At 34.8% G+C, this 15287-nt stretch overlaps 1 protein-coding gene across 1 annotated transcript; it reads left to right on the top strand.

Annotated features, from left to right (window-relative positions):
* Positions 1–9249: 9249 nt before the first annotated feature.
* On the top strand, positions 9250–10816 carry LOC137807525 (putative sugar phosphate/phosphate translocator At4g32390). Its single transcript, XM_068608209.2, has one exon. It carries the CDS (start codon positions 9584–9586, stop codon positions 10619–10621), a length of 1038 nt encoding a protein of 345 aa, XP_068464310.1. The 5' UTR covers positions 9250–9583; the 3' UTR covers positions 10622–10816.
* The last annotated feature ends 4471 nt before the right edge of the window (positions 10817–15287 follow it).

Here is a 15287-nt window from a genome sequence, read left to right as displayed (position 1 = left end):
TGCTTATACCTTTTCTTGTTTGTCTTTATTGTTTCTTTGGTTTTGTGGTGGTTTGCTCTTAAGATTGGTGTGCTTGCTTTGACATATTTCATTTGAGGATTCCAAGGCCTCAAGATCAGATTGGTACAAGAACATTATTTCTTTGAGAGTGATATCTTTTCAGCCTTAGTTCACTTCGGCAGTTTCATTGCCATAAGCTCACTGTTTTTGCTAATTTTTAACTTGTTTGCTGTTTTTGTGTGTTTGCTGTTTTTAATTACCAATGGCTGGATTTTCAAGTGATGCATCCTACAAGCAGAATTCTCCTTCCAAAGCTTCAATTCTTGGTGAATTACATGAAGCTCAAAGAACAATTAGACGGTTGGAGGAGAAAATGCTAAAGATGGAGGTACAACAAGCTAGACCATCTCCTTCTATCCATGATGGACATCATTCTCATAGACCATCTTCTAGAGCTTCTTCAAATGATGTTGGCCGTGAAGATGAGCATAGGAGAAGGAGACCTCCACCCCAAGTCCATGGACAAAGACATCATCACCAAGGGGAAAGAATTCACTACGGCAATGGCTTCTACCATGATGCAAAGTCCAAGCTTCCTTCGGTCAAACTACCTTGTTTTAATGGTTCTAGTGATCCAAATGTGTATTTAGATTGGGAGGCTAAGTGTGAACAAATTTTTGAGATCCATGAGATCCAAGATGAGCATAAGCTCAAGCTAGCCACCCTAGAGTTTAGTGATTATGCCATGAAATGGTGGCATGGAATTGTAAAGGACATTATCTATCACAAGGGTCCTCCCGTGGACTCTTGGAACTCTTTAAAGGATCATATGCGCGCTAGGTTTGTGCCCCCACATTTTAGGAAAGACCTCATGTTGAGACTCCAACGGTTTCAACAAGGCACGCTAAATGTGGATGAATATTATAAGGAGCTTGAGACGCTTGTGCTTAAAATTGAATTAGAAGAAAGTGAAGAAGCCATGGTTGCTAGGTTTGTGAGTGGTCTTAGGAAGGATATTCAAGACATTGTTGAGTTACAAGAGTATTCATCATTGGGCTCTTTAGTTCATCTTGCAATGAAGGTGGAAGCCCAACTTGCTAAGAAAAACTCTTTTAAAAATGCTTCCAATGATGGATACTACTCCAAGTCTTGGAGAAACAAAACTTCTTTTTCTAAACATCCTTCCAAAGATTCTTCTTTCAAACCCAAGGAATCTAAGCCATCAACTTCTAGACCTAAGTCTCCCACTAGAACATCTAACACTAAATGCTTTAAATGTATGGGTTATGGTCATATTGCTGCAAATTGTCCTTCCAAACGAAGTATGTACATGCATGAGGGCATTGTAGTTAGTGAGCATGATTCGGATTCTCCAAAGCATTCATTGCATTCTCATGCATCTAGTGAGGAAGAGAGCGAATGTCCACTTGAAGGGGACTTGTTAGTTGTGAGAAGACTTCTTGGACAAGTTTCACAACCTTTTGATGAAAGTCAAAGGGAAAATATTTTCCATACAAGATGTCTTATTCAAAACAACATTTGTTCCTTGATAGTGGATGGGGGTAGTTGTGCAAATGTGGCTAGTACAAGAGTAGTAGATAAGCTTGGATTGCCTACTATCTCTCATACAAAGCCCTACAAGTTACAATGGCTTAGTGAAGTAGGAGAAATAATTGTTAATAAACAAGTCCTCATCCATTTCTCCATTGGAAAATACAAAGATGAGGTCTTATGTGATGTTGTGCCCATGGAAGCCACTCATGTTCTTTTGGGAAGGCCTTGACAATTTGATAGAAAAGTTTTACATGATGGCTTTACCAACAAATTATCTTTTGAATTCCATGGTCACAAGGTTACTTTAAAATCTCTTTCTCCAAGAGAAGTCCATGAGGACCAAGTTATCATGAAGAAAAAGAGGGAGAGTGAAAAAGATAAAAAAGATAAAAAAGATAAGAGTTCTAAGCCTACACTCCTTGTGTCTAGGCGTGACATTGAAAGGGAAATAGTGGCTCATCATCCTCTTTTTTTAGCCATCCCTAGAACTCTTAGAGTAGAATCACTTGTTGATAGTCCTCATTGCTTGGAAAATTTGGTAGAAGAGTTCAAAGATGTGTTTCAAGATCCTCCAAATGGACTTCCACCTTTGAGAGGGATTGAGCACCAAATTGATTTGATACCGGGCTCTTCTTTACCAAATCGTCCAGCATATAGGACCAATCCAAGTGAAACCAAGGAAATTCGCCAACAAGTTGAGGCTTTGATTGAGAAAGGGTGGGTGCAAGATAGCATGAGTCCTTGTGCTATGCCTATCATCTTAGTGCCAAAAAAGGATGGCACATGGCGAATGTGTTCGGATTGTAGGGCCATCAATAACATAACCATTAAGTATAGGCATCCCATACCTAGACTAGATGATTTGTTGGATGAATTACATGGTTCAAAAATCTTTTCAAAGATTGATCTTAAAAGCGGCTACAATCAAATCCGTATCAAACCGGGTGATGAATGGAAGACGACTTTTAAGACCAACTTTGGTTTATACGAGTGGTTAGTTATGCCTTTTGGTTTAACTAATGCACCAAGTACCTTCATGCGCCTCATGCATCATGTTCTTAGACCTTTCATTGGTAAGTTTGTTGTGGTTTACTTTGATGACATTCTCATTTATAGCTTATCTTTGAATGACCATAGGTTGCATGTTAGGCAAGTTTTAGAAACCCTTAGGAAGGAACATTTGTATGCTAACCTTGCTAAATGTATGTTTGCTCTTGATCATATAGAATTCCTAGGGTTTGTTGTGAGTTGTAAAGGGGTCCATGTGGACAAAACAAAGGTGGTGGCCATTCAAAATTGGCATACACCGAAATCTTTGAATGAGGTCCGAAGTTTTCATGGACTAGCTTCTTTCTATGGAAGATTTGTCCCAAACTTTGGTACCATTGCCGCACCACTCAATGACATAGTGAAAAAGGATGTGGTCTTTCATTGGGGAGAAGCACAACAAAATGCTTTTGATACTTTGAAAGAAAAATTGACTAATGCTCCCATCTTGGCCCTTCCTAATTTCACTAAGACATTTGAGATTGAGTGTGATGCTTCAAGTATAGGTATTGGGGTTGTTCTCCTTCAAGAGGGCCACCCCATAGCCTATTTTAGTGAGAAATTGAAAGGAAGTCATCTCAACTATTCCACCTATGATAAGGAATTGTATGCACTTGTTAGGGCTTTGTTTACTTGGCAACACTATCTTTTTCCCAAAGAGTTTGTGATACATAGTGATCATGAATCTCTTAAATATTTGAAAAGCCAAAACAAACTTAACAAGAGACATGCTAAGTGGGTGGAATTCATTGAGCAATTTCCTTATGTGATCAAACACAAGCAAGGCAAAATAAATATTGTGGCGGATGCTCTTTCTAGAAGATACACCTTGCTAAATCTTTTAACCTCTCAATATCTTGGTTTTGATCACATTAAGGAACTTTATCATGATGACCTTGATTTTTCTCCCATCTATCAAGAGTGTCTTAAAGGAGGACACAAAGACTTTTTTATTCAAGATGGCTTTCTTTTTAAAGGAAAACGTCTTTGTGTTCCCCAATGCTCTATTAGATTATCTCTTGTTAGAGAAGCTCATGAGGGGGGTTTAATGGGACATTTTGGGGTTGCTAAAACTTTGGATGTGTTGCATGAACATTTCTTTTGGCCTCATATGCATAAACATGTTCATAGTTTGTGTGATAAATGCATAGCTTGCCGCAAAGCTAAGTCTAAAATGCATCCCCATGGTCTTTATACTCCTCTTCCTATCCCTTCAATGCCTTGGGTAGATATATCTATGGATTTCATCTTAGGCTTACCCAAGACATCAAAGGGAAAGGACTCCATTTTTGTGGTAGTGGATCGTTTTTCAAAGATGGCTCACTTTATTCCTTGCCACAAAGTGGATGATGCATGCCACATTGCAAACCTCTTCTTCCAAGAAGTGGTTCGCTTGCATGGGATTCCTAGGTCTATAGTGTCCGATAGAGATCCTAAGTTCTTGAGTCACTTTTGGAAGACCTTGTGGGGCAAGCTTGGAACTAAGCTTTTATTTTCTACCACTTGCCACCCACAAACTGATGGTCAAACCGAGGTGGTGAATAGAACTTTGGGACAACTATTGAGATGCTTTATTTCGGGGAATCCTAGAGTGTGGGAGAATTTACTACCCCATGTTGAGTTTGCATATAACCGAGTAGTAAATTCTACCACCTCCCATTCTCCTTTTGAGGTGGTCTATGGGTTTAATCCCCTAACACCTCTTGATCTTCTTCCTATTCCCCTTCTTGAAGATGTCTTGTGCAAAGATGGGGATGAAAAGGCTTCTTTTGTGAAAACTTTGCATAAAGACATCAAGAAGAGAATTGAGAAGAAGGTTGGCAAGTATGCTGAACTTGCCAATAAAAGGAGAAAAGCATTGTTGTTTGATGAGGGCGATTGGGTTTGGCTTCACTTGAGGAAGGATCGTTTTCCTACTCAAAGGAAGTCCAAACTAATGCCTCGAGGGGATGGACCTTTCCAAGTCCTCAAGAGGATTAATGACAATGCTTATGAGTTAGATATGCCTGATACATTCTTAGGTAGTCATACTTTTAATGTCAGCGATCTAACTCCTTTTTCTGTAGGTCTCCAGAATTCGTGGTCGAATTCTCTCCAACTCGGGGAGTATGATGGAGATCAAGCTCAAGAGAACATGGAGGCCACTCATCAAGCTCAAGAAGAGGTGGAGGCACAAATGGAGGACGCCCATGGAGGTCAAAGTCCACCTCAAAGGATTACAAGAAGCATGTTCAAAGCATTGGGAGCTAGAGGACATTTATTTTCTCTTTTTGTAGTTTCTTTAGTTGAAGGTGCTTAGAGGGAAACTTTAGAAACCTCTTTTGTTATAGCATCTTTTAGGCTTTAGGGGGGTGTGTTAGTAGATAGGTGTAGAAGTAGAATAGGAGGTGCCAAAGTGAAGGAAGGAGTCACACCTTCCTCATGGCTTGAAATAGGCGCCGGTTTTAGCTAGCTTTGGGAGGGAAATTTGAATTGTTTTAGCTTGCATTTTCAGCACCTTAGGCTATATATAGAGGTGCTCTCTTTGTAAAATTCAGATTGGAATTAATCTAAGAAAACTATACTCAAATTTTGAGTGACCTTTGGAGAGCTTTTGGAGCCTTCTTCCCTAGTCTTATCTTGATGGATCCATGGAGTCCTCAAGTGGCGGCAACACTCTCATCTAGGAGCATTCCACACTTCTAGTGGCGAGATCATCCATCCTCCTTCCATCTTCATGAGCATTCTCTTCTCCTTCCTTTCTTCTTCTTCAATTGTTCATGTTGCCTTGTGTTTTGAGTTGTTTTAGTTTCGGTTCTTCCATTTTCCAGCACCTATATTCTGTTTTGTTTCTTAATTCTGTTCGGTTCAATTGAATATTGGTTTATTTCTGTTCGGTCTTTTCAATTTTAAATCCTTTGTTGATTCAATTTGACAATATTTGGTTCATCCAAATGAGTTTGGGATTTGGTACTAGTTATTGGTGAGTTCTTGTCTTAGAACCATGATCCAACTCTAAGAAAAGTGCCTCTATATTTTCCAGCTCAAGGTGATTCCTAAAAATGTCAAGAATCTTGTTCTATGTGGCTATTGGAATCACATCATGTGAGATTCTAGAAACCATTCATTTCCACTTGTGACCTCATGCCCTTACCGAACAATCATCCCCCCAAACTCTCAGGTTCACTGGTCTCATACAAAATCTTCCAGTTACTGTCCTTATTGACTCAGGAAACTCTCACAACATCCTTCAACCTTGTATAGCCCACCACCTCCACCTACCATAACCCCAAGCCCTCTGTTGTTTGTGATGGTGGGCAATGGAGCATTTATCCAATGTCAAGGCATTTGTCCAGCCGTAGGCATATCACTTCAAACATCTACATTTTCCATTCCCTTTTACTTATTACATATTGAGGGAGCTGATGTGGTTTTAGGCATTGAATGGCGTCACACCCTAGGACCTATAAAGGCGGATTTCTCCATTCCTAGTATTGCTTTCACCCACTGTAACCAACAAATAAACCTTACAAGCTACAATCCAATCTACACCCACCCGTACAACTTACCATCAATCATGTCACTACCTTTCAACAATCTCTATTGCCTCATTTCACCTTATTTCCATCGATTTCGCACGACCCTCACCATACCAATTGCATAACCACCTTCAAAACCCGTTATCCCCACTGACAATCCTACCCTTTCCCATTCGTTCTATTCTCATAAAACACCAAAAATGTTTTCCAAGTACCCCGTGGCTTGCCACCACCAAGACCTCATGACAACCACATACCTTTACTACCTCACACCCCTCTCATCAATGTGAGACCATACCGTCTTTTCACTGATAAATGTGCAATATACCGTCAAATGACCGAGAGATACAAATTGGTCTGAATAATTTAAAAACTAGTTGGTTCAATTTACATTTCCAAAAATAAAAGATTCAAGCACTAATAGTCCAAAAAGTTAACATTAATTTTGGGTAAACTTTTTTTTCACCTCTTTATAGCTTTCATGCAAGATTTTTGAAAGAAGAGAGAAACAAAACAAAAACTAAGATAATTTGAGTTGTGTGTTTAGATTTTTTCTTACTTAGGGTACATTGATTTTTATAAGTATGTAAAGAAATATATATTTTATACTAAAAAAATTAAGGTAAGGAAAACTATAATTATAGTTTAAAATTAAGTTTTTTTATGTTCAGGAGTTGTTTTTTGAGAAATTCTAAATTTTTTGTCAAAAGCATATGAATAGTTTTTGAAAGAAAAAACAGGAAATTTTGATATTTTTTAGATTAGTTTGATAACTTGAAAAAGATCATTTGGTATGGTTTCTTAGGGTAGGCTTGATGAAAATAATTTTGACTTGATGAAAATAAATTTGATCAATCTTACTTTGCAATATAGAATGGATGAATTAAGATAAAATTGTGAAATTATGTGTATATTTTATAACAAGTGTTGATTTGAATTGTGATAAATAGAATTTAGATTTGACACGTAGAAAAGTCATACAAGATGAATTGTTGTAAAAATATTAGTTACAAATAAGTTAAATGTATGATTGATATATTTATTGTATTTTTTTGAAATGACTTTGATCCTTTGTTGGTACAGTTTTAAGTTGTAGAATTTATGTATAATCAACCAAAAAAATCATAAATTTCTCACTGATTTGATTCAATAGGGATTTCTTTTAGAAATATTCTCAATTGGTTTATTAGATCTGTAAAAAAGTCGCCCTAAATTAAAATATTTTTAAGTATTTTTAAGGAATTGGGTGGTTGATGAAAATTTGATTGTTGCTCAAATTTTTGTTAAGTGGTGTTAATTTTTCCAAATAAATCTGTAAAAGAACATTTTATTATTTTAACATCTTTGTTTAGATGACTCTGAAATTTATATTGTTAACTTAAATAAATTTTATAGAGAATTTAGTTTTACTATGTAGTGGATTTTAAATGATAATTCAGATAGATGAAGTTGAATGCATAACAGAGTAGTTAATGAAAAAAGATAGTTATGTTTTCTTAATTTCAAACGAAAATTTTAGTTGTAAGTAGATACAAAGAAATAATTTCTCTCTTTGTGAAGTATTATGTCTTTTTGAAAGTAATTACGTTATAAGTTTAAGTTGAATTCTTTAAATTTTTAGGGACTTATTTATAAATATCTATTTGATTATATTTTATATTTATCTTAATAGCTAGTAATTTCAAAGTTGTGCATAATATTAACTTTATTATGTGTGTGCTATGATTGTAGATCTTGTATTGCATAATTTTTGTATCTTAAAAATAATAATATATATCACTAAAATAAATTATTAAGGGATTATATTTTAGAAAATGTCAAATTATTATTATTTTTAATATAGTTCCAAAATCTCCGTCATCTAAACTAATTCAGCGTGCGTAGAATAAGTATATAATCTCATATATAAATTAAAAACATATATTACACAAAGAACTAATTACATGATGATAAAATTAAACATTATTAATAAAAAAGAATTTGTTATGTAATTTATATTTAATATATTTTATTTAGATTATATTTTTATTTAAATGTTGATTAATTTAATTTTTTTTTATATCTGAGATGTATTTAGTAATTATATTTAATTAAAAAAAATCTAATTGCGTAGTTAGTAAAATATGAAAAAAAAGTTAATTTATGTAAGATGCAAGTTGTATACAGAAACTATTTTCAATACAGGTCTATGTAGCTATAAGATTAAGATCAACAAAGTCACCTTTCCTCACTGCAACCACTTTCACAATTAAAAAATTAATAATTGTGAGTTATTACAACCCGGAAAATTAAGCACTCGAATTAAAGTATATGAACTTAAGGAATAATTACATTGCAATAAATTAAATAACCCAATTTGGAAAATCAACCATTAAAATATTCAATCCATTAACAAATATCTGATTCAATATAATCTAATTCATGGACAGTTATTCATATTATCCTAACATATCAAAGCATTAATCATCTTAAAAATAACATGTATTTGATGTTATTTTCTGACACCTTTAATAATTAAAAAAACTAATATTCTAAAATAAAACTGGTGGCACAGTGAGGAGATGCAAAATTTATATAATTTGAGAACCTCATCATAAGGAAAGGCAATGTTAGAACGTGGGAGAGAGTTTTCTTTAATCTGTTATCCCTAAAATAAGGTATTTGTAGTGGTCAAAACATGTTTTAACAAAAGATAACGTTAAGTTGCATCTTCTGGGGGAGATACACATTCAGAGTGCAATTTGAGCAAAGGGTGAACAACGTGACGCTTGTGAATCCTTAAACCTTAATCATCCTTGCAGAGGTCACAAGTGCCCTCAAAGTCAGCTTTCCCACGTGAAACAATTTGACAAACACCACGAAGTTAGGAGTACGTTTCCATGTCCAAATTTCAAATTTAACTCCAACACGTGACAAGCCACTTGTTTACTATTCGACGTTACAGTTAATATCAACTAACTACACTCCCAAAATTATTGGGCCAAAACTGTGACCAGCCTTAATTTCATGATTTAATCCAATTGAGTGACAGCTGAATTAGAAGAAAAAGAACAAAATGTTGTATTTGAAAGTAATCTCCGAAGGACATTGTTGGTATAAATAAGTTGAATATAAAAAATAGAAACAGGGAAAACCCATAAAATAGCCCAAGTTCTTAAAAAAGGACACGTTGTTATATTCCACTATACTTAACCATGAATTACTGTGTACTCAAAGTGAAGGTGTGAGATAGAGGATATAATAGTGAAATACAGAAATTTGTGATTCAGTTCAAGTTATTTCCTTTTAATCCCCTTCTGGTTTGAGATTGAAAAGAGATCCAAATCCAAATGCATTGAATGCAGATCACCTGAATTTGAGCCAGATCTCCCTCTTCTGTTCTCTTAAAAAACAGAACAAATCACAATACACCACCGTCAGGTTAGGGTTAGGGTTGGGGTTCTGAGTTTTAGCCACCAGAAACAATGGCGGTCTCCGATAGCGTTGTCAAGAAAATCGTCCTTTCCTACACCTATGTGGTCATATGGATCTTCCTCAGCTTCACCGTCATCGTCTACAACAAGTACATTCTGGATCGGAAGATGTACAACTGGCCCTATCCGATCTCGCTCACCATGATCCATATGGCCTTCTGCTCCTCCCTCGCCTACCTTCTCGTTCGCGTCTTCAAGCTCGTGGAACCGGTTTCAATGTCTCGGGATCTGTACTTCAAATCCGTTGTTCCAATCGGTGCACTCTATTCACTCTCCCTCTGGTTTTCCAATTCCGCCTATATATACCTCTCTGTTTCGTTTATTCAGATGCTCAAGGCGCTTATGCCTGTCGCGGTTTATTCCATTGGGGTCTTGTTCAAAAAAGAGGCCTTCAAGAACGAGACCATGGCCAACATGGTTTCTATTTCGCTTGGAGTCGCAGTTGCTGCTTACGGAGAAGCCAAATTCGATTCCTGGGGTGTCACGCTGCAGCTTCTGGCTGTTGCGTTTGAAGCCACTAGGTTGGTTCTGATTCAGATTTTGCTTAATTCCAAGGGAATTTCTTTGAACCCTATTACCTCGCTTTACTATATTGCTCCCTGTTGTTTGGTGTTCTTGTCCGTTCCGTGGATTGTCATGGAGTACCCTTCGTTGAGGGACAACTCCAGCTTGCATTTGGATTTCGCGATTTTCGGGACCAATTCTGCTTGCGCTTTTGCGTTGAACCTTGCTGTTTTCTTGCTGGTGGGAAAGACCTCAGCTTTGACTATGAATGTTGCTGGGGTGGTTAAGGATTGGCTCTTGATTGCGTTCTCTTGGTCTGTGATAAAGGACACTGTGACCCCAATTAACTTGATTGGTTACGGATTGGCATTTTTGGGGGTTGCGTACTATAATCATTGCAAGTTGCAGGCCCTGAAGGCTTCGGAGGCGCAGAAGAAGGCTCAGCAGGCTGATGAAGAGGCTGGGAGGTTGTTGGAACAGAAGGATGGGGAAGGGACTGGAAGGAAGAACGACAACCAGAACTGATTCAACTGATGGTCTCATTTTTTGTCACTCTTCTATAATGTTGGATGAGGCAGGTTTTTTTTATGACTTTGTTCTGTAATGTACTGCTATTAGGTAATTATTGTCATCATCGAGTCATTATTATTATGATTATTATTGTTATTGTTATTACCGTTATCATTATTATATTATTGTGTTCTTCCAGTTTAATTATCATATGCTTCTTTCGTCACTGTAGTTATGTATTGGGGTTGCTATTGACGTGTTTGTCTTTGTCCCATATATATATTACTGATTCTGTGGTTCGTGGTTATGGCTAGAGAATGAATTGCATGTTGAATGTTCCGCTAGTTTGTTGTCGAATTGCCGAGTTGATGGCTGTTGTGTCGCTTCATTCATTTTGCCCTGTTGAGATCAATGTATTTAATGTGATACTATTTGTCTCTGGCTTCTAAGTTTTGGAGAAAAGGAATGATTTGTGTATCTGTATATTTGTAATATTAAATAATTCCCGTGTTTAAACTGCACTCCCCTGAATTGCATTTTTCTGAGATCAAAATCCACTGTACATAATGGAGGAATTTTAGTGTCTACACTCTACATCCCCTGAGATACACGGCTTTAGTTTAAGAACTAATTTCTGCATGATGGCCAGTCGTTTCTTTTAGAAACCACTATCTATGTAAGTTTCTTATCGTCACGTTCTAATATTGGAACATCACCCTATGTGCTTGTTAATGCTTTGATTTCTTCATCACGTATTTGATATTCTGTTTTGTTGGATTTGCTTTGCTCATTCGAACTTTTACTAGACTTTTGTGGGATTAATACTTACGCATTATTGTATGACTTTTGCAATTACATTCATTTCCTCACGCATTTCTAGTTCCCCTTTTGGTTGGTTGTGGTTGCTGCCAGTTCTTGCTTTGTTGTTTGGAACCTGATATGTTGCTTCGGAGGGTACGTGTTAGTTCTGCAATTTGCTTAAAGGGGCATCTTTATCAAGCTTAAGTGCCGAGCTTCGAGACTCGTTAACATTGCTGAATAAAAAAAAGGACAATATACGACGGTACTCAATCGCTTATAAGAACGAATCAGTCAAAATTACCCTCAAATATTAGTTACATATATTTTGGTCGCAAGGTGGAAAATATTAGATCATCCAATTACAAATGCCAACAGGGTTAGGTTAGTATAGTGGTTAGACGGCCTTAGAATCTGATGCAAGGTTGTGCCTTTTATGAGTTTTTGGTGAATATTAAATAAGAAATAAAGGTGAGAGGTGTGCCCTACAACAGTATTCCAAGTGCATTTATATGAACTGAACTCTCTGGACAAAAAAGTGAAAAATAAACATTTAGATGTGTGCGCGCGAACGGACTTTTACCAATACTATAACAACTCTGGGTAGGGTCATCATCAGCCCAAAATCAATCCTCCACCTTAACTTTTTCTATAACTTAATAACCCACTTCCATTCTAAAATGGATTTCATTCTAAAATAGATATACTTCAGGCTTTCGCTTTTGTACCCTCATGACCTGCATTTCTATCTTAATGGAAAAAAGACTAAAATATCTTTTTTTCGCTCCACCACGCTGTCACCACTACAGCCATTGTCACTATTGTGTCTTCTTCGTTGTTCCATGCTGCCAGCCATTGTCACTATCGTGTCTTCTTCATTGTTCCATCTGCCGTTGTACCCATGTCGTCGCAACACCTCGTTGCCAAGGTGTGAGCACCTGGTCGAAGGTGATTCTGGCGGTGTAGAGCTTGTTGTCCTTTAGGATTTCGGCAAGCATGTGGTCAAACTCATTATCATCGAGTTTGTTGACGAAGGCAACCTTGCTGTTGAGTCTCGTGATGACGATGTTGACATTATCAGGCATACACTGATAAGAGTGGAACAAAGAAAGAGAGAGAGTAAAACATTGGGTTTGGTAGAGATTATACAATTTAGTAGTTTTTCCCTTCTAAATACCCTATTCCGAAAAAATTTCAGATTGTTCAATTAGTAATGTTTTTGGATTGTTCAATCTAGAAATCTATAAAGGAAAAAAATGAATGATTATGTAGTGTTTCTGGAACATCTTAAGAAAGCTTGTTTTGGAATAAAGTTTGTTTTGTAAAACTTGTCTTGAAAAACATATTTGAAAAGTTTATTTAAAAAAATGATTTTGAAAAGCTTGGTATAGAAAAACTTGTTCTGATAGATCTTGGAGTAGGTAATCTAGAAGTCACATTTAAGCATGTCATCAATAAGAAAAGCCTATTTTCAAATTGTCGATGTGATATGTAGCTCCTATTATATATTTATTCAAATGAAAGCTCAAAATAACATGAAGAAAAAACTACATGGCAAACAAAATTATACTAATATTAAGTTTTTAAAACGTATACTCTGTGTAGCTTATTTAAATTTTTTTTTTAGAAAAAAAATGTATGTATTAATATTTTAATGTGCAATTTTATTTGAATAATATTTTAAAATTAATTTTTTTATCTGAGTTTATATTTTAAATACTTGTTTTTAAATAATTTTTTTTAAAAAAAATTGTGAATATCTATGGATACACACAGGAATAAAAAATTCTACAAATATTTTTTCATGAATATACAATTGGTAATAAGACATATTTTCTAATGTGGGACATGTAACGGGTAGGTACTACATGTACCCGTTCCGATCTGTTGTCATTCTAATGGTGATACATGTAGTTGATATACAACTCTCCCCAGTTGAAGAGATATGTGCAGTTCAGATACAACTCTGCTCAAGTGGGGTACATTCGGACAAGGATTTTCAAATGTTAAAGTAATAACAATGAATATCATAATAGTTCATATTGGTTCAACTCCTATAATTTGTTAATAGTATATAGATATGTTACAATTTGATCCCCTCGATGACACACAAGTTATGTGTATGGGAAATTGAAATCTGACCTCGAGAGGGTACAAAATTTGTTATCTTCAAACACGTAGTGTGAAGATGTTAAACACTCAATTTGATTTGAGACCTGACCTCCTACACAACTCCTAAGTCTTAAGCATAGTGTAAAGATGTTAAGTGTTCAATCAAATTGAATATGATCTTGTGAGAAGATACAAGGTCCTTGAGTTCTGAGCGTTTAAACATTTATTCATATCAAGATTTAACTCCCTAAAAAAATATTATAATAACATGTTGGGGAGACACAACCACCAAAAACGCTTATTGTTCGAAACAATGTGACTCAGAAATGGTTGAGGGTAATGCCCTATAAATATGGAAGAAACATATCCCTCTCCACTACTCCTTGCTAACAATTCTTTTCATTATCCTTTATTTTCTTGTTATTATTTGCATCTATTTGAACATTTGTATTTTGAAATACTTTTCAAATTATGAAAATTGTTAACTTGCATAATCAAATTGAATCACATTGTATATAAAATGTGTTATATTTGTTTATAATGTATGTTTGGTATCATAACGACCTTATTGTTGGTCGAAATACTCATTCAAATATGTGGATTCATCTAATCATTGAATTGCTAGTTGTATTACATTTTCAAAGACGTGGTTTCATGTAATCATTGAGTCGTTAGTCGAATGTAATTCTATTAAATCGTTGTTTAAAATACACAATTTAAGATGTGATTCTTTCTAGTCATTGTTTAGTGGGTGATCGATACTTTTGTGCCTAATAATTTTCATCCAAAGTCACGAGAGCTTTTCATAACTAAAATCAAGCTCCGAGTAACAATTTCTAAGGATACAAATTGTAGACGTTCCATCAAATTCATTTTTTGTCTAGTAATTCTTATCTAAAATAACATGATTACAAGAGTTTTTCATGATATCATTTATTCCGTTGTAGTTGAACTAAATTCAAGATTTAATTAACATTTCGTATGAGTGAATTTTTTTGGATTTTTCAGTGCATGACCTTAATTACAATTGTCATTTAAGATGTATGTCTTGATTTTCAATTAAGTCGAAGTCATTTAAGATGTTGATTATGTCTTGACTTTTAATTAAAGTGAATGTGTTTCTTTAGACTTTCAATAATCATGTACTTTTCATTGAAATAAATAATCACTCATGAGTTGTGTCGACTATTTATTGAAAAACAAGTTAATAACAAGACAATTTAAATATTAATATTTCAAGATAAATATATATATAATTGATATAATTGATATTATAATATTTTATTAAGTGAATTAAATTTGTTTTCTTTATATCTTAATATTTTTTAATTCTTAAATAATATTCTCGTGATAATTTTTCAGGTTTATGATTTTTTTAAATAATTAAAAATGGCTAGCATGTTGTTAGTCCGATTCAAATTAGATTTAAATATTTTAAATAAAATCTCATATAATTAGTAGTTATTTCATGAAAATGATAAAAACTAATTAACAGAAGGAATGAGATGTATTATATTTGGTCAAACTATTTTTGTAGCAAACAAAAAACATACTTATACTATTAAATGTGTACCTTTTTAAATTATTTCACATCACTAGTTTAAAATCTAGTTTATACAAAATTATTTCATATCACCAGGTTTAAATTATACGAAATTAAACTCATGTTCACGTGTAAGAGTTACTAATTAAGTAAAATTTTAGTAAGCTGAGGAATAGGTAATAAAAATAAATGAGAAATAGCTATATAAATGTCAAAGAAGAACTCTGG

Source organism: Phaseolus vulgaris, chromosome 3 (assembly GCF_051622355.1).
Source record: "Phaseolus vulgaris cultivar YP4 chromosome 3, ASM5162235v1, whole genome shotgun sequence".
NCBI classification, from domain to species: domain Eukaryota; kingdom Viridiplantae; phylum Streptophyta; class Magnoliopsida; order Fabales; family Fabaceae; genus Phaseolus; species Phaseolus vulgaris.
The sequence above is the reverse complement of the archived record's forward strand: the minus strand, read 5'-3'. Positions and strand labels throughout refer to the sequence as shown.

Excerpts from the sequence above, each read along its gene's own strand:
- LOC137807525 (XM_068608209.2), top strand. The coding sequence starts at position 9,584 with ATGGCGGTCTCCGATAGCGTTGTCAAGAAAATCGTCCTTTCCTACACC.